Source organism: Diadema antillarum, unplaced genomic scaffold, assembly GCF_040938485.1.
Source record: "Diadema antillarum isolate AM-2024a unplaced genomic scaffold, OU_Dant_1.0 scf00000071, whole genome shotgun sequence".
Classification (NCBI taxonomy): domain Eukaryota; kingdom Metazoa; phylum Echinodermata; class Echinoidea; order Diadematoida; family Diadematidae; genus Diadema; species Diadema antillarum.
The window spans coordinates 11,695,585-11,718,335 of record NW_027270960.1 but is presented as its reverse complement, the minus strand read 5'-3'; the positions used below and the strand labels follow the sequence as shown (position 1 = coordinate 11,718,335).

The 22,751-nt window shown below is 39.1% G+C and overlaps 1 protein-coding gene across 1 annotated transcript in view; it reads right to left on the bottom strand.

Moving 5' to 3' along the window:
- The window catches only part of LOC139717043 (RNA polymerase II elongation factor ELL-like), a 60,943-nt gene that overhangs the window by 5,615 nt on the left and 32,577 nt on the right, over positions 1-22,751 (bottom strand). Inside the window, exons 6-9 of the mRNA XM_071628555.1 lie at positions 20,905-21,025; positions 4,938-5,047; positions 2,071-2,287; positions 534-1,117 (exon numbers count right to left, since the gene is read on the bottom strand). Of these exons, the coding sequence (XP_071484656.1) occupies positions 534-1,117; positions 2,071-2,287; positions 4,938-5,047; positions 20,905-21,025 (1,032 nt within the window). The remainder of the gene's footprint in view (positions 1-533; positions 1,118-2,070; positions 2,288-4,937; positions 5,048-20,904; positions 21,026-22,751) is intronic.

Here is a 22,751-nt window from a genome sequence, read left to right as displayed (position 1 = left end):
TGGATAATGATGGTAGTGGAAATAATGGTAATAGTGAGGGGTGGGAAAGAGAAAACAAAGAAGATAAAATGGTTATACAGAAATGTTCATGAAAGCTATTTCCTTCATTTCTAATGCCTTTAGAAAAGAGATCTCAATGGAATACAAGGCATTCAACTTTGTGATATGTGCATTGATACACTGCACTATGATGGCTTAAAACACTCTTTTAAATGACTATAAAGACGAACACCAATTACACATATTGTGTGGCTGGTAGAATGGCATTAGTTTAATTGACCCTTTTTTTTTGTCAAAAAGCAGCTTAGCTCTTGAATACCCTTTATTGAATTTTAAAACTTTTATGTATATCTCTGCTTTGATGCTCAATGTGAGGTCATCTACATCACAGGCAAGAGCTCTAAAATCTCATCACATGAGGGAGTTAACTAAGATGCAAAATTTAAAATTGACACATGGGCTAATGTCTTTATGCTGCAACATGACAAGCAATGAGTCCTCAAGTGCACAAACAGGAGAGTAAAGCCACTCACAAGACATAATCAGGAACGACCGAAGTGGAGGACACGTCGCCAGAGGGAGATTCCTTGCCAACCGGCCTCTTCTCTTGCTTCGATCTCGATGACGACGACGAAGAAGACTTGGTGTGCTTCTCCCCACGCCCCGATCCCACGTTTTCCTTCCCACTCCCGTTGCTGCCACCGCCCGTCGACTTCCCACTGCTTGCCTGGATGGGTGCTGGGGGGAGCGTGGATGCTGCAGCGCTGCCCCCGTTCCCGGTGGAATCGCAGCAGTCCGGCGAGTTGCGCGTGGTGCTAACCGACGGGGACGACAAGGCACTTTGATGGGAGCTGGCCGTGGCGGCGTTGCTGCCCGGTGAGCTGCTGACAGTGGTGGTGTTTGTCGGGGCTGCATTGGTGGTCGACGAGGGACTAGGCACTTTTTTGAAGAGGCCCACGGGGCTGGGCACCTTCTTGGAAGCCCAGCTGCTCGCACCACTGCCACCACTAGGGCTCAGCTGGGGCTGGTCTGAGGGTTTGGCTGCAGCAATGGAATTATGGGCAATCCGAGGCTTCTTGGTCGTGTAGTCCTTGACATCTGGCAAGAGTGGTCGTTTCTGAGGAATAACATTGGTATAGGACATGCAAGTGCCAGTAATTCACATACATGACTTCACAGAATCATACTGCCCTTTAATAAGTTATAAAAAACTTTAAATGACATGCTCGCCCTGTCTTTACTTATGGGTATCATGAGAAGGTGACATTATATAATCCTCTTTTGCAAATTGCTAACAATGCAAAAAGCTTTTTCCTAAAGGAGTTAGATGTCATTAGAATACCAGCTTTTGTTCCATTGATGTTTGTGTCTTATCACATGTTAAAGCAAGCTGAATCAAAGAGAGGAGTTCTCCCTTTAAGGAGAAACTCCGGACTAGGCAACAGTTAGTCTGAAAAGAACGAGTAACAATTTACAAGCATAATCGTGAAAATCTGATCAAAATCGGAAAAAAAAAATTAGTGTAGTTATGATATGGTCAAGTCTCATTTTTCCCCTAAAAACAGTTCTTGAACAGTCAATATTGGATGCGTGTATATGCCAATAGTGAGTTAATGTTATCATCTCACAACTTACCATATACTCTGTATATAAAGTCCTGAAATTTTCAGTTTTTTGGTTCAAACAGGATTAGGCCACTGTCTCATATCCTAAAATATCGGACTAATCATTATTTTGAAGTTATTCAGCCAGGAATGAAATAACATTTTACACTTTTACTGCAGAAAAGTTGAATTCTTATAATTTTTGTGCCCATGATCACTGAAAAATTGTAAGGTGATGACATCATAAACTCACTTATTTGCATATTCATATCAACTTTTCAAGAACTCTTTGGCAAAAAATTAGGCAATCTTTAAAGTTTCATAACTTCCTTACTTTTAATCAATTTTAATCAAATTTTCACTGTTGTGCTGGTAACATTTCACTCTTTTTTCTCAGATTAACTTGTAACTGGCCTGGAATTCCCCTTCAAGTATTTCTGAAATCCTCATCGGCCCCCTCCCTCACCTGGCTTAAACTGGAGTTAGTCCTGGTCCCAGACTCCGGATGCTTCCTGGGACTGGCTGTCCGGGACTTGGACTGAGTACTTGGGTTACCCGTAGTGCCGATGGCGGTGGAGGACGAGGAGGTAGAGGAAGAGGAGGAGGAATTCGACGGCGCATGATGGGGCGACCGTTGGGAGGGGGGTGACGGTGAATCCTTCACACACAGCTCAGCTTTTCTCCTACAACAACCAGGATTGGGAGGAAATGGGTTAACATTTCAGGTTGCAAAGAGAAAAAGGAAGAAAAACTGAATGGTCTTGCATGATGGATACTCACAATTTTTGCAGTAGTAGGAGAGACAGATGTATCACTTGCTTGTAATGTGCAGTCTTCATTTTCTGATTTAACTCTTTGATGAAATCTACACTCACAATATTCAGAGACCCGTTAACGTGTGGAAACAAGGTTGGTTTGATTAAATCAATTTTCGTTTGCTACCCTCTGGGATGCATTCAAAAACCACGACTAGTGCTGGCCTGTTAGAATAGAACTGCTCGTCAGCGAATATATGTGCACCCAAGTGTACGCTCATCTGTAACGTTCAACTCCATTTCAGATTCTATGGCTGTGTATGTGCTACCTAGAAAGCTGAACACGATACATTATGGGTACTTATGAATATATCCAAGTTGGGCCAGTTTACCATTGCATGGTCTTCAGTTTAAAGGTCTTGCATTAACTCTTTCATCCGAATGCCATGGTTACCTAGAGTCAATGCCCCATGGCATAGCACTCACCACTTCATATTTCTCATGTTCTCCCATGGTTAATACGGTATACTCACACACAGTAAAATTAGTGTTTGAAATGTGTATATATCAAATACAGCTGTTAATGTATCAAATCTTCACTGGTTGGTGTTCATAAACAAAACATTAAAAGAATTCCCACTGAGAGTCAACGTTTGTTTTATTTCTCAAGTGGAAGCATACATTTACAATATAACAATTGGGTAATACGCATTTCACATTCACTGAATATTCTTTTCTCTCTAAAAGTGAAAATATAATCACTTACAAGAAATCATCACAATGAATATTGCATTTCATCTTGCAAGCTGTGTAAATTGTATAACCAATGCTTGTCTACATATGCATGTACTAGATACACTGGGATGAATGGATATACAAATACTAGGAAGTTTAATTCATATCTTCTATGATTAATCATGATCAATGCAGTTGCACAGAATCTTTCTTTCTGCAGCATGTACAGTGTACAAACATGGTCACATCCCAAGATAATATTGACTTCCTTTATAGTTCAGATGTGTCTGAGCTGTACGTATATGTTTTTTCTCTAACATCAGCTCAGCCTCTATATAATTCTATCATGCGGTCCTCGTGTGACTGATTACCAAGATGCACAGAGCCAGACAATACGCAAGTGTGACATCATCGATGATGCAACAATGAATCATGAAAGTGACTAAGGAGAGGCTAGGCATCGTTGCAAACACTGGTTTCTACTTTTCCCCTCTCTCTCTGCCACCAGAGAGCACAGGAAACAGACAATTACGGCCCTCAGGCTCTTCATAGCAGAGGGTGCGAAAGACTCCGTCGGCCTAATTGAGGCACGTTACCCCCAATGGATTTAACAGCTACTAAAGCCTCACTAATGACCAAGCAAGACCAATCATTTATCATTCATCCTTTCACTATCACTTTGAACTATAAACTGAATTAAAGACATGAACACATTACAAACATACTGGCATATTATCTCTCTCTATATATATACACACCCAAGAATGTTTATGTAATATAAATATAATTTTGTACACAGATTTATCAAGATCGGGTTTGTGGCACTCAGCGCTATCAAGATGAATCCATCTTGGGTTTAATAACTGCCAGGCAGAGTTTGAGCGGAAATCAATCAGCCTCCACAAACCTAGCAACTCTTTGTACACATGACGCATGGCGCAAGCAGGTTTCTGTGAGGAATATATGTGACCCGCTACAACAAAAAGGTCCTAAAGTCGCGCACGGTCGAAGCCGTGAAAATCGAGTTTGAAGTCAGAGCATCATAGTTGGTCAAAACTTACGATTTTCTGATTTTGACACATTATTGGAGTCTGACATATCTTCTGTCATCTGTCAAAATTTTGAAGCAAAATGATGAAAGGAAAGACCAAAAAATAACGTTTTTCTGGGCCATGTTTTTTGGCGTTTCAATGAAGCAGAAACTGGTTCGAAAATTTGGATTGAGCACCACAGATAGGCTCCGCCCCTAACAACGACCGGAGTGATCTCATTGGTCAGTTTGCTGCTTGCCGCTAACCGAAGCGTGAAGTTCGCACACTGCCAGGTCGATTGGAGCGTGCGGGCGGGGTGCGCTATGCCCAGCCGCTTCTCCTGGCATCCTGGTCACTGATTGGTCGGTGAGGAGACCGCCGACGCTGTGCTTGAATGAGCATTTCGGGGGTTGCTAGGGTTTGCTTTCTATTGTCCGTAGGTGAAAACTGACTTGCGTGTCCCTTGATCGCGATTGCGTCGCAAGGAAAACTTTCAGGGCGCTTTTTTCGAAACAGTGATTTCCCAGACGTCTCGACATGCTCTCTTTTAAACATCGATATCTCCGCAGCCGATTATTTTCATAACATGAGTTATATATCAATTTAAAGCAGAAAGATTAGGGAATTTTGTCATGCAATTTTCAAATAATCGACCTCGCCCGACTTTAGGATCATTTTGTTGTAGCGGGTCACATATGTGAAACGCAAGCCACAAGAGCTCCGCTTCCATCGAGCAAACTGAATTGCTCAATGGAAAAGATTAGAAATAAATAAATAAATAAATTGCTTGTGATTTTTAATGTGTTTCTCACCTCTTCAATAACTGCTTGTCTTCCTCTGTATAAAGTGGCCAGTCTGTTGTGACTTCGTTATACAAATTCTTGTTCAGCACAAATGAGTTGTCCTTGGCAAGAATAGCAACCTACAACGAGAAATATATAACATGTGGGGTAGACATACATTATATTTTTCATACGACAGCAATCTTCTGTACAATTCAGCACAAAAAAAAAATTGTAAATTTCACTGTGGAAATGGTTTCAATCCCTGCAATAAACTTGAAGTGTTATAGAAACATACTGGACTGGTTCATTTTGGTTCACTTTTTGGAGCTTGAATGCAGCCTACTGTAAATCTCATTTTTGACATGAAACCAATAACAAGATGTAGGCTATCTGTTGAATCAAATTATGTACGTCACAGCACTCATATTTACAGCATGGATTGATTTTAGCTATTAACTAGCAGACACATACATGTACAACTGCATCGATTGGTACATACCATCATAAATGAACCTTTACAAAGTGTTCAAAAATCAAACAGAGAGACCCATTCCTAGTGTGGTCTCTGGGGAGAGACCCTTGGTGTACACTACAGCTAGATCCAAAATGTAAGGGATGTCCATTGTTGTTTTGTGGCCAGTGTCTCATTTCATAACAGATGTTAGGACAGCAACTTCTTGATTGTTTGCTAGAATAGCAACTTCTTGTAGCAACAGCCAATCAGGAAGTGAGAATCTTGTCATTACAGATTACCATGACATTTGCCATTGCAGCAAGAGGTGCTATTGAAGCAACCTTCTATGTGATGAGTCCAAATGTTGGCAGGCACATTTGCCCAAATACACTGGTTTTGCAATGCATTCTGAATCAGATTTTATGCATGTTTTGTTCACAAAAGTTGCCCAAAACGACCACAAAGATTGCAGGAGCCCCGCCCTGCCTACAACAACCAATCAAATCCCTGCCTATGGAGCTTAATGGGAGGGAGCAGGTGAATAAAATGGTTTGTTACTATGCTTAAGAAAAGAAACATCCATGTTTATTGTAATATATTACAGAAACAGTCTATAGGCTCCCAGTAGAATGCAAAGTACATATAGAACACATGTACATGATGTACCCGTACATTCCAACACCTACATTTCTACAGTTTTTCTTTACTTCCCTGCCATATCAAAATCCTTGTAAACAGAGTGCCATCAAGTTCCAGTAACTCTGAAGAAAGCAATCTTTCTTCTACTTGTTTTTTTCTTTAAGTCAAAGAAGAGGAGATACTGCAGTATGGGTGCTGTTTCCCCAATCTCTAAGATTTATGAGCCATTACATTCTACTGACATTCATTGCTTGGCATGCATCACTCCCTGTGTATTTTGGCTTTGTTTTTATGATACGTATACTCTCTCTTTTATTCCTGTACAAGGCGCTGTGCTGTGATCTAGTATTCCCTTTTAAAGTGAATTGGATACAATCTGTTTGAGTTGTTTGTAAGTCTCATCACATTAGATTGGACATGTAATGAGTATATAGGTGATCAGGCTGCAAAACAAAAGAAAAAAAAATCACTTTTCAGAAGCATTCCTGGCTTCATAACAGTGATAATTAATCCTTCTTCTGAATTAAACTCTCTGTACTATATGCTGGAAATACCAAAATACTTTGGAAAAGGATTTCTACCAGTACACAAGTACCGTAAAAGCTGTTATTTTTGTGAGGGTTTAATTTTCCACTGTTGGGCTGTGAATCTAACAGCAAGCGAAAATATCGCCACCTGATGCACTAGCAGAATAACCAGTAAACACACAGGCATTAGTGCAGATAAGGCGGCCTCGTTGTCAAATTGCGAAAACGATGTCAGACAAATATGTCTCCTAATTCCCAATTTGCTAAAATATCTGTACGCGAAAATAACAGCTTTTACACTTACAGTACATTCATTAAATGCTGGTGGTAGAGAACATATACATGTTCGACATGTGCATGAAAGTGGCTATGATACAATCAATGTTTTGAAGTATTTATATTTTTGCATAAAGTTTTAAGCGTTCCTTATACTGTCAATCACATCAACTCTCTCCCCCTCGAGGGGGGGAACAGGAGCTGCTATATCATATCCTTGCCCTCCTTGGGTCAAAACAACATTCACCATACCCCCAAGCTGCCAATGAGGAGCCCCCACAAGATTTGTTCGGGAGATAAATTAGCCGAGCGTGAGTCACAGCGGGTTAAATCCCTATCAAGAGCAATCCAATGCCAAGCTCTGCCTACAATGACACTTTTGTCCTTTGCCAGCGCTCGCCCAGATCGTAATCGACAAGCGTGGCAGCCGTTACAGGAAGGAGCGAGGAACGGGGCTTAAAGCTCGGGCCTGGTTTGGGGAATCCAGGGAAATCCACTGAAAAGTCCCGCTCTTGACTTCACCATCAAAACAGAAAGAAAGAATCACAAACCACAGGACATGAAAGAGGTTTTGACACAAAAAAACAAAGTTTGATGAGTCAAATATTTGAAAAGAGAACCTTTCTACTCAAGTAAAAACACGCTATGTTCTCATACAGGAAAACTATCCCATTTATTATGTAAAGCCTATCCTACTTATCAACAATTAAGACAAATAGCAACTTTGACAGCTATAACCTTCAGTGAATTTGAGTAATTTTGCTCATTTTTGGTTGGACCACTATACTCAATCCTATGAACAGAAGGATCAACATTTCCTTTCCATCAATTATCAAGAACAAAGGATTACAGACAGTTCTATTAACAATGTATTTCTCTGAACTGAAATGCGCTTGAGCTTTAACAAAAGATAGGGGCGATCTGTAAAAAGCATCGGGCTTTTACTCAGAGCGCTTGTTTTACGGGGAAGAGGAAATGAGGATTGTGAAGTGGAGATATCACTAAGTTGCAGTGAATCAGATGTGATGCTAAAAGAGAGGATGCAGTGTTTTCATGGAAAATCAACTTAGCTGTATCTCCCTGAACCAAAGGATACAAAGGCAGGGAGATTCCATGAACGTTGAGACATCCAATAAAGAATCAATACATACATACTTGAATATCTGGTGCACTTGCATTAAACCGATATGAAATCATCTACAATATGAAAAGAGACTTTCAGAAGACTACGATTCTACATGCAAGCAACCCTATTCTCAGAGCTATGTATTGTAAAGCACAAAATCTAAGGGCATGAAATTTTTGCGAATTGGAGCTGACAGCCTTTTCTGCAGCATGAAATTTTTGCAAATTGCCACTAGCATTCAAGGCATACAGTGTAGACAAAAACTTTAGCACGCATATTAATTTCGCAAACATTGGCTCTCGTGAAATTCGCGAAATTAAAATGCACGCGAACATTTCTAGTTTTACAGTACACTTTACAAAAGCCTACATGATGTACCAGCAGGATCTTACAAACTATATATCACAACACTAAAAGAGTTATTCCAGAGTACCATTCCTCCTAACACTATGTTAGTGTTACACTGGCAGAGATACATGGTAGATAGTTAGTATCACACAGTGTGACTTAAACTGATGGTACACAGGGAGGCAGCAGGTTACTACACACTCATCAGTTATTCTTTATCACCATAGCAACTTTGGCACTTAAAGTAAAAACAAAACAAAACAAAAAAACATACAGACATTACAATGTCAAGGAATAATCTTGATGTTTACTACAAATATGCTTACTAAATAAAACACTTCACTGTCATTTTGCTGCTGGTTTTAATGAAAGGACGGTAAACGCTTAGAGGGCTATCAGCAAACTAGAGTGACCCAAAACACATTCGGGACCTCAAAATTTATCAAGGGTAGATAGGCCTTCCTGTTCACCACATTCTCATTTTCTGTACTCTTTCTTGCTGTTTTTACTCACCTCCCAACCCCCCCCCCCTTAAAGATTGCTTGTTATCCCATTTACCATTGTAATGCTGCTGCCCATGATCATATAAGAAGCATCAAGGTACGAGATGGTGGTTTTTATCTGCAGCTTTCTTTCCATTGTTTATATGAAGACATCATTCACCTATCAGTCAATATCTAGGTCATCTGAGTAACCTAGATTGAGAAGAGTTGAGCGCTGTAAGATTCACTTGTCTGGAGAAAACCCTGAGCAGATGAATGCATTTGACATCTTAATGCCTACATGTACGTCACAAGCTCCATACTAAAATAACATATAGTGGACAACGCTATGCTAAATGCTGGTCATATTTCTGTCAGGTCAACTTAAAGAAAGATACAACAATGTTTTGTTTTTTTTTTCATTCATTCATTTCGTTCGTAACATGCTAGAAAATAATCTCACACCCAGAAAACAATTACTTTCAATATTCATCCATTCTTTTGTTTTTCCCTGTTACTTTTACATGCATCTAGCCAAATTGTCCCCCCCCCCCCACTTCCATAGTATCTTCTTGAGTACTTGATAAACAAGATAATCATAGACATTAACCTATAAACCTCTGGCCAACTGAACTAACATGGTACAAACTTCAATAGTTTTATGACAATTTCCATCATAGTTTACCGCTGTCCCACATTTTATTGCATTTGATCAAACATTGCAAACTGATACGGAAGAAAAAATTCTGTAAACATGAAATATATTTCACTCAGAAGGAAATTTCAACTCCAAAAAAACAAAATCCTTCAGTAATTACAAAACTTTATGGAGATACTAAATTATCACACAAAATGACTACAATCCTGAGATTATAGGTAAGCAACATTTACAGAAATTGGCCTAGTGGGGGAAAAATGTGCAAAAGTTTCTACTTTATCAGAATTTCAGATTATCCTAAATGAAAATTAACCTCTGATTATCAGCAGATCCACACAAGAGTGAAACACATAACTTGCCTCCTCATCCTGCCTCAAAAAGCTCGACTTGATTCTAATAAACGCTTCTTCCATCATCGCTGAAATTCAAAATATTGTTTGCTGGGTTTTTTTTTTTTTTACCATGACCTTAACACCTATGGAGATGTGGCGATGCAACACAACTGCCATATTACGCATTTTCACCATGTGATACCAGATTTCAATATTATAGTCAATCATTTTTACTTCTGTGCACATCTTTTGATTCGGACAATATTACTGTCACACAATTTGTGTGTAATGCATGCACAGCATCCGCATTTCTTTTTCCCACAGGCATTTCATATCAGCTTCATCTGTAATATAAAAAAAGAAGAACTACCTCAAACTGAGAACCAAGAAGAACAGTGTTGCCACATCCTGCATTCTGTTGGTTTTACTTTTCATTTTCAACGGAGTGTGATCTTACTACAGACACATTAAACCACAAAAAGTGGGCAGGAATAAATCATCATATAGATAGAACATGCATTTTGTCCACATCTGCTAGGCCAGCAACAAATCTAATCATACAGTTCAGAGCATTTACACAAATAACCCCCCCCCCCCAAAAAAAAAAAAGAAAAAAAAGAAACGTAACAGAGAAAATGAGATGAATCAATGAAATCCCAAGCAATTGTTGCCTTCTCTCATTTTTCACCAAAACAACATCTTTCCATACAAACTACAATGTACCTGATATAAAACAACTGGTAATTCTCAGACTGCCAACCAACATCTGATCTAAACTGCGTAAGTCACTCTTTAGAGGAACATGACAGACAATTTTTACAAATTGCAGAGATATTTTTGCAATTTTATAAAGTAGTTGGATGGGGGTATGACATTTCCAAAGCTATCAGGATCATCCTGAAAAACCATGAAGCCAACAGGACTTGTTGAAATCATGACACAAGCCATGACAACCAATGGCACAGCTGACTCACATGGGTTGGAACTGAGCTAGCCAGGAGCCCTCCATGGTTGTTTCATCAGCTGCACTGAGCTATACACCTGCAAGAATATAATGAACTCCCCTACCTACTCTTGTTGAGATGTGATGGAGGGGCAAGCAATAGATCAATTCAGTGTTTTGTGATGCAAATTAAGAATAAAAATGCATGATCAAATTCCTGTAGGGTCTTACAGAATTCATCTGTCTACACATATGTCATACAATGTATGCAGTTTATTTCATACATAGATCTGTCTTTACAGGCCACGAAATCATTTGTAGAGCTCTCTCCTTTAAGAACTGCAGATCGCAATTTAAGTCGAAATGACAATGCCATCCCCTTTGTAATGATCAGTCATCAAGCTAGCACATCCAGAGTCTGTCATGGACGATGCAATCACTCAGAGATGCTTTGAATAAACAGCCTGTGACCAAGAATCGATATGGCATGTTTTTGTCCAACCCACAGCCTGCCTACTTCTAGTCCATCAGTCAGAGCGCTTGCTCTACTCTCTTTTTTTCCTTTCCTTATAAAGGGGAAAAATATGTGAAGAAAACACATTCCTTCTTCTTCTTAACAGTGACCACCCTTAAATGTGAAATATAACATCAAATTAATTGCTTAGAAATTTGTGTACGAAAAGGAAAACAAGCATGTGACTCCATCCCTCTCCATGTTATTGTCTAGCTATCATTATGATATTCTATACTTTGAATAATCAAATGCCTTGCAAACATGTAGGCCCTATACATCCCTCATAGAGACTGCAAGCAGTTTTAAACCCAAACAAACATGGATGCATTTCATGCCATGTGCAGTTATATGAATGTATGATGCGTGAGCTAAGCACACCAAACTTCTTGGAGAGATTCGAGCTGCCTGCTACAGATCGACTAAATGAATCTCCACATGCGAAACTATAACGCAAATATGAAAGAATGTCGCAACCTTTGCCAGCATTGTCCATTCTTAGCAGCACTTAACGACGGCGCACTGCCAAAAGAGCACACAGCAACTGGCAGGCAGGCAAGAGCTATCCAGGGTGTAATAAAAGGAGAATGTACATGTATTCCAATGTGGCACACATCATAAATCTTGGTGGTCATCATTTAATCTAGGGGAAGTATGGAAGACTGGTCACAATACCGGTTCAACAACTCACGCAGCCATCCTCGTGGATCATCCTCATTTATTGTAGAGGGGAGAGGACAACTCCAGGATATTTCATCCACAAAGGAACCTTGTGATTCATCACCTTTTTCAATTTCAAGATGTTGACATTTCAATACACAATCACTCATCATGATTCAAACTTGGTGATGACTTTATGTCAATGCACACAGAACGAAGTCAGCTCAGAAGCACTAACATTATACATATTAAAGAATTATTAGTTTCTAGCCCAAAACTTTGTATGAAACACAAACACGAAAGAGAGAGAGAGAGAGAGAGTAGGGTGGGGATGGCACAAGATCTTTTGAAAATAGGCTTTCACATCAGTAAATTCCCGTAGACTTTTTAAGGAAATCACTTTTCATTTGCATGCACATCATATAAACAAAGTATTACTCCTGCTTTTGAGAAACTACACTCTCACTTTCTGCATAGAAACTAAAAGCTGTGCTGGGTTTTGAATATCACCAAGCAAAGTATAAACCAACACGGGTAAAATTTCAAATGTTCACAATGTAACAAGCATGATAATTCACCAAAAATTAAAAAAAAAAAGATAAGTCTGTGAAATAAAGGCATCTATTCTGTTAAATTCAAGCAAAGTCTGGCAAACATAATCAGAAATCCATTTGTCAATTTCTTGCAAAAGATAAATGATACAACTGTACCATCAGCGGAGAGAAAAAAAATACTTGGTCAATAAAGATTTCTTCCTGGCATAACTTCTATATTTTGAGACAGAATTAAGCAAGCATACAGTATACTATTATATTACTAGTGAAATGTTTAGATACTCAGTGAACAGATGCTACTCTTCATGATTCCAGTGACAACTCTAATATACTTTAATACAACACCATGCCTTTAAGACCACAACACTATTAAAGTATCATGTGCAAACATTTATGATACATACATTCCGTCCCCTCTCCTCTTGCTACGGACGCCAGCATTCCTGATATGATCCAGACCCTTGGTAATGAGCCAGCAGGAGAACAGATACATTCAACACACTGTCTTCACATGTACCCAGAGTGCATAATTTGAATCACGATTCCAATGACATATAAATCACTAGAATTACGATTCAAATGATGCATTTTTGCCTTGTGTATGCAAACTGGAATCGTACAGGATGATTTGAATTGTAATTCCAATCGTGATTCAAATCGTGATTAAAATTGTGATTCAAATGACAGTCCAGAGATGTTTTCCATTCATGACTCTCCAGAATTAAGGAACAAAACAACCATGTGTATGAATTGACTTCCAAATCATATTTTTAAGGCGGAGCTGGCAGTAACCTTTCAAACACTTCCGCAGAAAAAACACGCTCCTCAAATGCTCAACTGCAAACAAACAAACAAAAAAGATTGGTGAATACATTGCGCATTCCTCCTTATTTGTGCACCATCTAAACACTCTTTCGAGTCCTGCTGTTTGATGTACTGTATACCCATATTTCTAGCAAGTATATTTTTTTAGTGAATAGGGACTTCCCGACAATTTTGCAAGTGGTTTAATTCTCCCTTGTGGATTACGGTAATGAATGGAGAGATGTATGCGTGCACATCATAATCAAGTCAGGATCAGAGCTAATATTTTTGCCCATTTTAAAATTCACAAACAGAACCCAACTAGTGAAATTTGTGAAAGTAAAAACCTCACAAAAATAGATGTTGTATACAGTACATGTTCTTGATCCCAGTAGAAGCCAAATTATCACATCACCTAAATCTCACTGATCTTGAAATAAGATGTGTCGAGGTCCAACAAAGTCCATGACTTCGTGTTTATACCACAAGCACTGTTGGAATACACTGTATATGACCACCTGAACATGGAAGGACTGGACAAACAATGCGATAAAGATGTACAAGATATAATAGACATGATAAGATGTGTCCTATCATACTGCTGAACACTAGACGTCTAAACAGCACATGCATTACTTCTCACAAAGTAACGTGTGGCCCTTTGCCAGTTAGGAGAAATGTAAGACTGTTAAAGGGACTGTACAGTACTGGTTGAGGTGGGGATTCATGTTTTGAACATTCCTTAGTGAGATAATGAGAAACCTCGTCTGAAATATGAAAGAGCATGTAATTTTAAGAAGGATTCAACATTTATTTGACGAAAATTGGTTTTCAAATGGCTGAGATATCAAAAAAAATGATAATAATAAAAGGCGACAGGCCATGCCTTTTATTAGGATCTCTTTGTTTCACCTTGTTTTTGGATATCTCAGCCATTTCAAAACCGATTTTCATCAAATAAACTTTTGATACCCCTTAGAATCGCATGCTCTTTGACATCTCATAGAGTGGTTTCTGAATATCTTGCAAAAAGTTAAAAGCTAAATCCTCACCTTGACCAGAACTGTACACACCCTTTAAAGCAGACATGAATTAACCCCTTCCCCCTCCCCCCCCCCCCCCCCCCCCCCCCCCCCCATCCAGCACTTTATACACACACATACACGCACGGTGGGAAAGGAGCATCGCAACTGTGAGGGTTGGGCTAAGGTATGAGAGATCCATGGGGGAGGGGCAGTTTAGGAGGCACCTTGTGTAAATTTCTCAGGCATTAGTTCTTTTGGATCATTGGGTCTAGATCACTTGTATCTTTGCCATCTGTAACTGCATAGCCACCAGAAGCCACATGCTCAAACTTACTAAAAATTATTACATATTATTAATATTTGGCATCTACAGTGTATGGGACTGTCTAGCCAAATCTTTAACCTGTGTACTGCATAAATGTGAAGACATTCATCACACTAAAAGCCAAATCCTCGTCATTTGATATAGTACATTACAGGTGATCTTCCAACATGGCATCTTGTTTTCTCGGTTGTTTTCATTGCTTTTTGTCTTTCTTTTCCAAGGGTCATCTATCTGACCCTAGGGGCTTGAGATATGAGACCAAACAATTAGAGAAAGAGGTTTGATTGCATTTTGATATCCAGGTCGGTCTCTTGCCGGCAATCTAACACTCCTGCACAAACAAACTACTCAGCTATCAGAGCTGAAAAAGAAAACAAAACACAGCAAAATAAAAAACAGATACACAATATTATGCTGATATGAAGAGATCAAATGAAGAATTCTCTACCAGCACTAACCTCTCCACTAACTTCTCCTCTAACCTCTCCTCTTAAAACTGATAAGGCACTCGCTTCTTTCCAGGGGGGGACAAGAAGGAAATGTTGTGTCTGATACGGAATAATCTCAAGTTCCAATTTCAGCAGTACTTCCTGCTCTCTTGCACAAACTAATTACACAATCTCATCAGAACATCTTCTTGTTTTTCCTAGCACCACATTTCAAGTGTTTGCGCTCCGCTTACCATCAGTACAGGTCAACCCACAAAAAGTCATAAAGAGAAGTACTTAAGTCAACTATGTTACATCAGTAAAATTACATGCTTCCTAATGTTTTCTTGAACATTCATACCTACAGTCATTTGATACTCTATGGACAAGAGTTGGTCAAGACTCCCAGTCAAGAATATGAAACCATCATTGCCAATGAGCATCAAAACATTCAGAACTACATTATGTGAACATTTAGGTTGATGAACTGCATAGTATACATTCAAAAAGAAAAACTAGTCCAATTTCTTTGAAAAGGTATGGCGTATATCGCAATTTATCATAAAATCAATACCTCTGCTTATCAATACTAAAAGCTGACTAGCACACAGGACTTATACGCGTAAATACAATGTATACACATACGTGTGTACATCAGACATTTCTTCTCTTTTTTTTTGCCAACCACTACTTCCTTTACTGAATATCCTGACAGCAATCAGGGGAAGTCCATTTTAGTCAGTGTTGGCTTTTAATACACCATGAAAAAAATAATAATAATAACCGCGCCAGATTTATTGCAGTTGCTGGAGTTTTACATGACAACTTGAAACAACATTCACCACTGAATATTGACAAGGAGGTGCACACATGGGCCATTAGACAGAGAGACATCGGAAGTGGACTTTGCTGATGGTTGGTGTTCACATGCAGCACAAGTGAACAACTTGTGAGCAGTTGGAACTGACAACTAGCATGGAAACATAACACGCTTCCTCTAGCAATCTATACCGGTGACTTTTGATACCCCCCCCCCCCCTCCCACTTTTGTGACATGTACAGACTGCCCTAGTGGACTAGGGATGGGAGGGGGAGGTAAGAATGGAACACCTCAACAAATGGAGTTATGTATAGAGTAACCTGCTACAATGTAAGTACAATTAATGATCCTAAAATTCTAAACAAATGTGAAGTAAATGTGGTAAACCCCAAAGGGAAGTGCAACACAGACCACAAAAATATCAGCTGTCATAAAGAGCTTGCAAATTATGCTAAGCCCTACATTACATGCTGATAACACAGGCCACATAAAACTATAAAGCGTGAGACATTATATCTGATGATATCAACAATATTTGGTCTTTAACATTTATAGGTTCCCCACATTCTACAGATTGTTTATAATGTCACACATGTATTGATATTAATTTAGTAGAACCCATACAACCTACATACAGAAACTAGGTAAAACGGGAAGTAGTTACTGGTACAATGCATTGTTGGGGGGGGGGGGGGCAAAACAATTGGCAAATTAATGGGACAGTCCTGAACAGCAGTAGCACAGATTTCATTTATCCTGTTCTAATAAAAATAAATAAATAAATAAATAAGTAAAAAATTCATATGAACTTCACAAACGATGTCCACCACTTCTCACTTTGTGGCATGCTAGCAGCAACAAGTGCTAACCACAATACCAGTGTTGCACGAGATACATAAAGAGGCAATTTTTTTGGTAGCATCATCATTCTTTTTTGTTGTTTAACCACAACATAGTGCCTTTGCTTGAAGGTCTATCAACACCCACATACCAGAACTTACAGTACATTTACAAGGTATGTCTGCTTTAATTTCCCCCTAAGGGAAAAAGCAGCAAACCGAAATCATATCACAAGGTCATGGTACATTTCTTTTTATCTACATGTTTTGGCACGACGTCAGCCCCTTCTACCCAGCCCCTCCCCCTTCCCAGAAACAAGTGACATGACACACCCACTGTATTTGGGTTGCTCCTGGCCATATTTGGTATTTTACTTGTTTTTCTCTAAGAGGCAGACATTTTTCTCATTGTTTTTCCCCTATTTCTCTATTTCTTCACCATCCCCACCCTCCCCCACTATGTAAAGCTCCTATATTGCTTATGACATGTGCCACCTTTGATCAAGTTGGCAAGGGATTTAAAGGGACATTCAAGACTATTTTCATAATATCACATCATGTAGTACATAAATCGACAACTCCATGTATAGATTTGTGGATTTTATTGTGGTTCTTGAGCAGAGAAACAATACTTTGAAAAACCTTAAACAATGAACAAGGATGATGACATAGGAGGTTCACATATTTCAGAAATGTAGCAGTGTAATTTTATTACAATACCGCTTGCTTGCGAGTTCACCTGTGTATAATCTATGCATGCCTTCTTCGTTTGTTCTGCGTCCATGAATGAGCCCCAACTCATGCATTCTTATGGTGACTCTGCCATGTCATCATCCTGGTTCATTGCAATTTGTTCTAAATTGTGAAAATATTCTTATTCTTCATCCCAATTATCACAAATTCTGAAACTCTGTCCTCAGTACAACTAATATATAGTTGTTCATATGTAAAAATCTGAAAATCATTCGGAGGTCTCCTTTAACCCCTTCTGTGCTAGGGACTTTGACTAGTATGTATAATGTTATGGAGTTTTCTGTTCCACTTGGCACTCACTGCACACAAAGGGTTAAATGAAGAAAGTGTCCTTGAGATTGTACTCTTGTATAGATCACTGCAAATGTTCCCTCCTGTTCTTTAAGCTATCACACACATGCAGTAACAGCACTGTCACACAACTATTCTGAGCTTTATTTATATCTTCCTTGATGTAAGGTATCTGTGAATCAGTGATGAGTATTCAAGGTTGCACTAACTTGGGGAATAAACAGTCACTTTAATGACACGAAATCTAAAGAATTTCACAAGCTGCGATCTTTTTTTTTCTTCTTCTACTGTATTCACCCCCACTCAAAATCATTAATGTAAAGTTTATTTCATTTAATAATTGATATAATGTACTATTTTTGGTCCACTTTGCTAGCTTTATTTTTTCAAATTCTGGGAAAATTCAAATGATTACTTTTTAAAGTTCATTTAACAATCATGGCTACATTCTGTCAAAGATGTAAGAGAGAGCTCAATAGGGATTTGACTACCGAGACTTGGCTACACCTACCACCACTCTGTGCCACACAAAATGCATTGAAACAAACAAACAGCCACCTGACAAATACCACAGGTACAGTCAATTGAATTGATACAAACTAGATAAATAGATAGATAGACAGATAGAAAGATAGATAGGTAGATAGATAAATAGACAGATAGGTTGCCAGATTGATATTATACATGTACAGTGTATACAGATAGAAGAATTGATGGTAAAGATAGACAGATCTGACTGTAGGTGGACAGATACATACCATAAACATACATAAAGTTTAACAATAGATGAATAGATAAATATAAAGATAGAGACAGATAGAGCGACATACAGACTAACAAACAGACAGACAAGCTTATTAAAATGCTAGAAAGGGCTCAGGAAGGCAGGTCTTTCTGCTTCACCATTGCTGCTTTTCTGTTTCTTTGGGTATACGGAGTCATTAACCAGTTGAGGATGAGTCCTGAGTATACTCGGGCAGGTGTCTATGGAAAATGCGTCTTGTTGCAAAATCAGTCCGTCCTCAACGGGTCAATGAGACATAACTTTAATGTGGGGTATTTGTCTGGCACGGTATACAGTGTACAGTCCTGCTCAAGGAAACATTTGTAGTAAATCAACACCGGATCCTACTAAAATGTTGAGTATAAAGATGAAAAACTACATGCTACTTCCTGAGTACTGAACAAAGGGTACCCCAACTTTCTCTGCAATGCTTCAAAATGTCAGCAATATGACACGTCTATTTCTTACCAAGACTGGGTGCTTCGTTCAAATTTTTGAATAACTGTCAAACAGATGCTTAGAATGCAGACCTTTTAATAAGTTTTGCAGAAATTTGATATTTAATTTTTCTTTGCAGGTTTCCATCCCTGATTAGAATTCTTTTTTTACATTGTATTCTAGGTCATCCATAAACAAAGAAATGACTTTTCATATCACTTGTAACTTCATATCCATCACAAGTGAGCTGCTAGACAGCTAACGTTACATTAAGCTAGAATAAACGGTCATAGATTTCTCATGGGGAACTCAAGATGAAAAACCTGACATGTTTTGGCAGGTTTCCATACAGATAGCCTATCAACCCCCACTCCACTCCCCAACCCCCCCCCACCCCCCCCCCCACATTACCACCTGCCACCCCTAACCAAAATCTTAGAACTCACACTCCCCGCTATTGAAGCACATTGAATAAACAATGGATATGAATCCCAACAGCTTTTTCTTCCAAACCAAAACACACAGCGAGGAAATGAAGATAGAGACCAGTTTGCAGTGTGCACATCTAATACATGCAATTCTCAATGAGATAAGGACCATCTATGTTGACAAGCACTCAAATACATATCACACACTAACGGCAAACTCAACCTGTGACCCACAGATTCCGTAATCTCTACTGCTCCCGACGATGCCGCCGCCAGCATTAACCAGTAGAGGAAGTACCCAGTGGACTTTGTGCCCAAAGTACACCCAGACCGAATCTCTATTTCTCACATATAGTTTGCACACGTTCACAAATCTGTGAGAGATAATACTAACGATGCCTTGACTGAAATGAGCATATTAACCCTATGTGCCTGGGCAGTTAGCTAGAACTCACTAAGCATGTATTCCTTAGTTGTTAGTTGATCCTCCCCCCCCCCCCCCACCCCAAAGGAAAAAAAAAGACTTTAATAAAAAAAAGGAACTTTGACTAGTACAGTGCACTTCCGTTAACATTAACATGATTATAGAGAAAATCTCAATACAACAAAGCAAAAATTCAGGTCCAAAAATCATCATCTATACATCTTTGAATATTTTAATGTTTGGCTATAATGAAAGAAAACTGCCAGTCCTGAGGACTTTGATATAGCGGGAGTGTCTGTATTGCAAGTTAGACAGCCCAATTAGATATGATAATGTCTCAGTCCAATAGAAAGGCAATGGTGACAACTCATAGACTAGAGGGATTAGGGGATTAGGTAATCTCTACTCAGTGACAGTCCCTCCCCAGACATCTGGGCCAATCAGTGAAGAGAAACACTCCAGGTGATGTGCCAGGGTGTGGAGGGGTTAAACCTCGTGTACTTCTTACGAGGCAGTAGGCAGCCATTTTATCATTTGTGTGATTACATAATATCATGTTTGACACAATCCTAACAAAGTCTTGTGAACCAACATCGCTCCACATATCGAGTGCAAAGCTCAGTTGGCTTCATCCCTGTCGGTGAATTCAGCACTCCAGAGTCCAGTGTGTTTTGATTACAGTCCGACCTCTGTTATCCAGCCATGTCAGGACCAGCGCCCGTCCGGAAAAGCGATTTGGTCCGATATGGAAGGTGCTATGTTCAAATGCATACCCATACATTGTATGAGTACAAGTAGACTGCCAACTAAGTGGTAACTATGTAGATAGCGTACACCGCAACAGTAGTGTAATTAATGCTAGCCTATTTAAAATCATATTCCTAAAATTGAAACATTTTACTGTAGAATTCACAACATATTTCGGAAGGGAATATCATAGGTTAATTGCAAGTACTGTAGGACATTTAATTGTGTTCAAAATCACTTTTTTCTTTTTGTCTTCATTGCCTGGAGGCATCTGGATAATAGCAAAGTCCGGATAAGAGAGGGCTGGATAATCGAGGTTGGGATGTATTACCAATTTATCCCACGGGAAACCTGCCACATGAAGGCCGTGACCCTTACCTGCTGTAGAATGCTGGCCAGCTGGTTCTTCTCTTTGGTGGGAATGCCATCCTTCTGTAGCTTGACGAGAAGCTCCGGCTTCTTGAACGGTCTCAGAGCTAGAATGTGGATGATTCGATCCCTAGGTGGCCAGAGAGAAAGCACACAGCAAATTCAAGTCTTAAAACACACCTTTAAAGGGAAGGTAAACCCAAAGAACAATGTGGATTGAGTGAAAGCAGCAACATTAATAGAACACATCAGTGAAAGTTTGAGGAAAATCGGACAATCGATGCAAAAGTTATGAATTTTTAAAGTTTTGGTGATGGAACCGCTGGATGAGGAGACTACTAGAGGATATGAAGTATGAGTGGACAACAATACAAAGAAAATATAAAGGAAATTCAACAAAAATTCACTTTTCTAGAATTATGAAAGAGCAATGGACCAACCGCTTTCAGAAAGCAGGGGGAATAATTGCTACCCTTAACATATGTCAATATCAAGGTGATGGAATTTGTAATTTTCATGAAAAATGGATTTTTGCAGAATTTTCTTTATATTTTCTTGGTATTTTTGTCCACTCATACGTCATAACCTCTAGTAGTTTCCTCATCCAGCGGTTCCAACATCAAAACTTTAAAAATTCATAACTTTTGCATCAATTGTCCGATTTTCTTCAAACTTTCACTGATGTGTTCTACTAATGTTGCTGCTTTCACTCAATCCACATTGCTGTTGGGGTTTATCTTCCCTTTAAAGGGGAAGAGGAACTCAATATATCATGACTGTACAGATCTGAGTAAGTGATTGCTGATGATGACAGTTTTCAGTGCTGATCAATTTAAAGCTGGTGAAAAACAAAAAAAAGATATGTTGTTGCACTGTTGAATAAAGCTCTTCTTATATTAAATACAACATGACCCTATCAACTCATCCCTGAAAACCACACAGAACACCATCTTATTGAGGTTGGTAGAGCAATGACGGCCAAAAGGTGAGCTTTTGTGGAAATCACAATCGGAGACTACCTGATCATCCCATAGTTGAGGCAAAATGAACAGCGCTGTCATGCAGCCCAGCATGGTTCATATGACTTTTACGAATCATCTGATATACATTATCTCCCATGTTGCGTTCTACTGACAAATTTGGGGAAAATACAGCTATTAAGACAATATAATCATCCCCCCCACCTAGGTGGGTATGGTTTTGCAGGCTTCGATTTGTCTGTTTGTTTTTGTTCACTTGCAAAAAAAAACAAGGAAAAGTAGAAATTACGCGGTGTGTAATATATGTCCCCGCCGGAAGTAGCATTTTGTAGCAAAATGTACAATATAGGTCAAAAATCAAGGTCAAAGGTCAAAGAAGTCAAAGGTCAAAATTCTGTGTAGAAGTTTTGAAGTGCTCACCTAGTGCCATCACATAAAGCAAACGGAATCGAAATCGGGTTAGAAATGGCGAAGGAGTAGCATTTTGTAGCAAAATGTACAACAAAATGTAGGTCAAAAATTAAGGTCAAAGAGGTCAAAGGTCAAAGAAGTCAAAGGTCAAAATTCTGTGTAGAAGTTTTGAAGCCCTCACCTAGTGCCATCACATAAAGCAAACAGAATTGAAATCGGGTAAGAAATGGCGAAGGAGTAGCATTTTGTAGCAAAATGTACAATACAGGTCAAAAATCAAGGTCAAAGGTCAAAGAAGTCAAAGGTCAAAATTCTGTGTACAAGTTTTGAAGCCCTCACCTAGTGCCATCACATAAAGCAAACGGAATCGAAATCGGGTAAGAAATGGCGAAGGAGTAGCATTTTGTAGCAAAATGTACAATACAGGTCAAAAATCAAGGTCAAAGGTCAAAGAAGTCAAAGGTC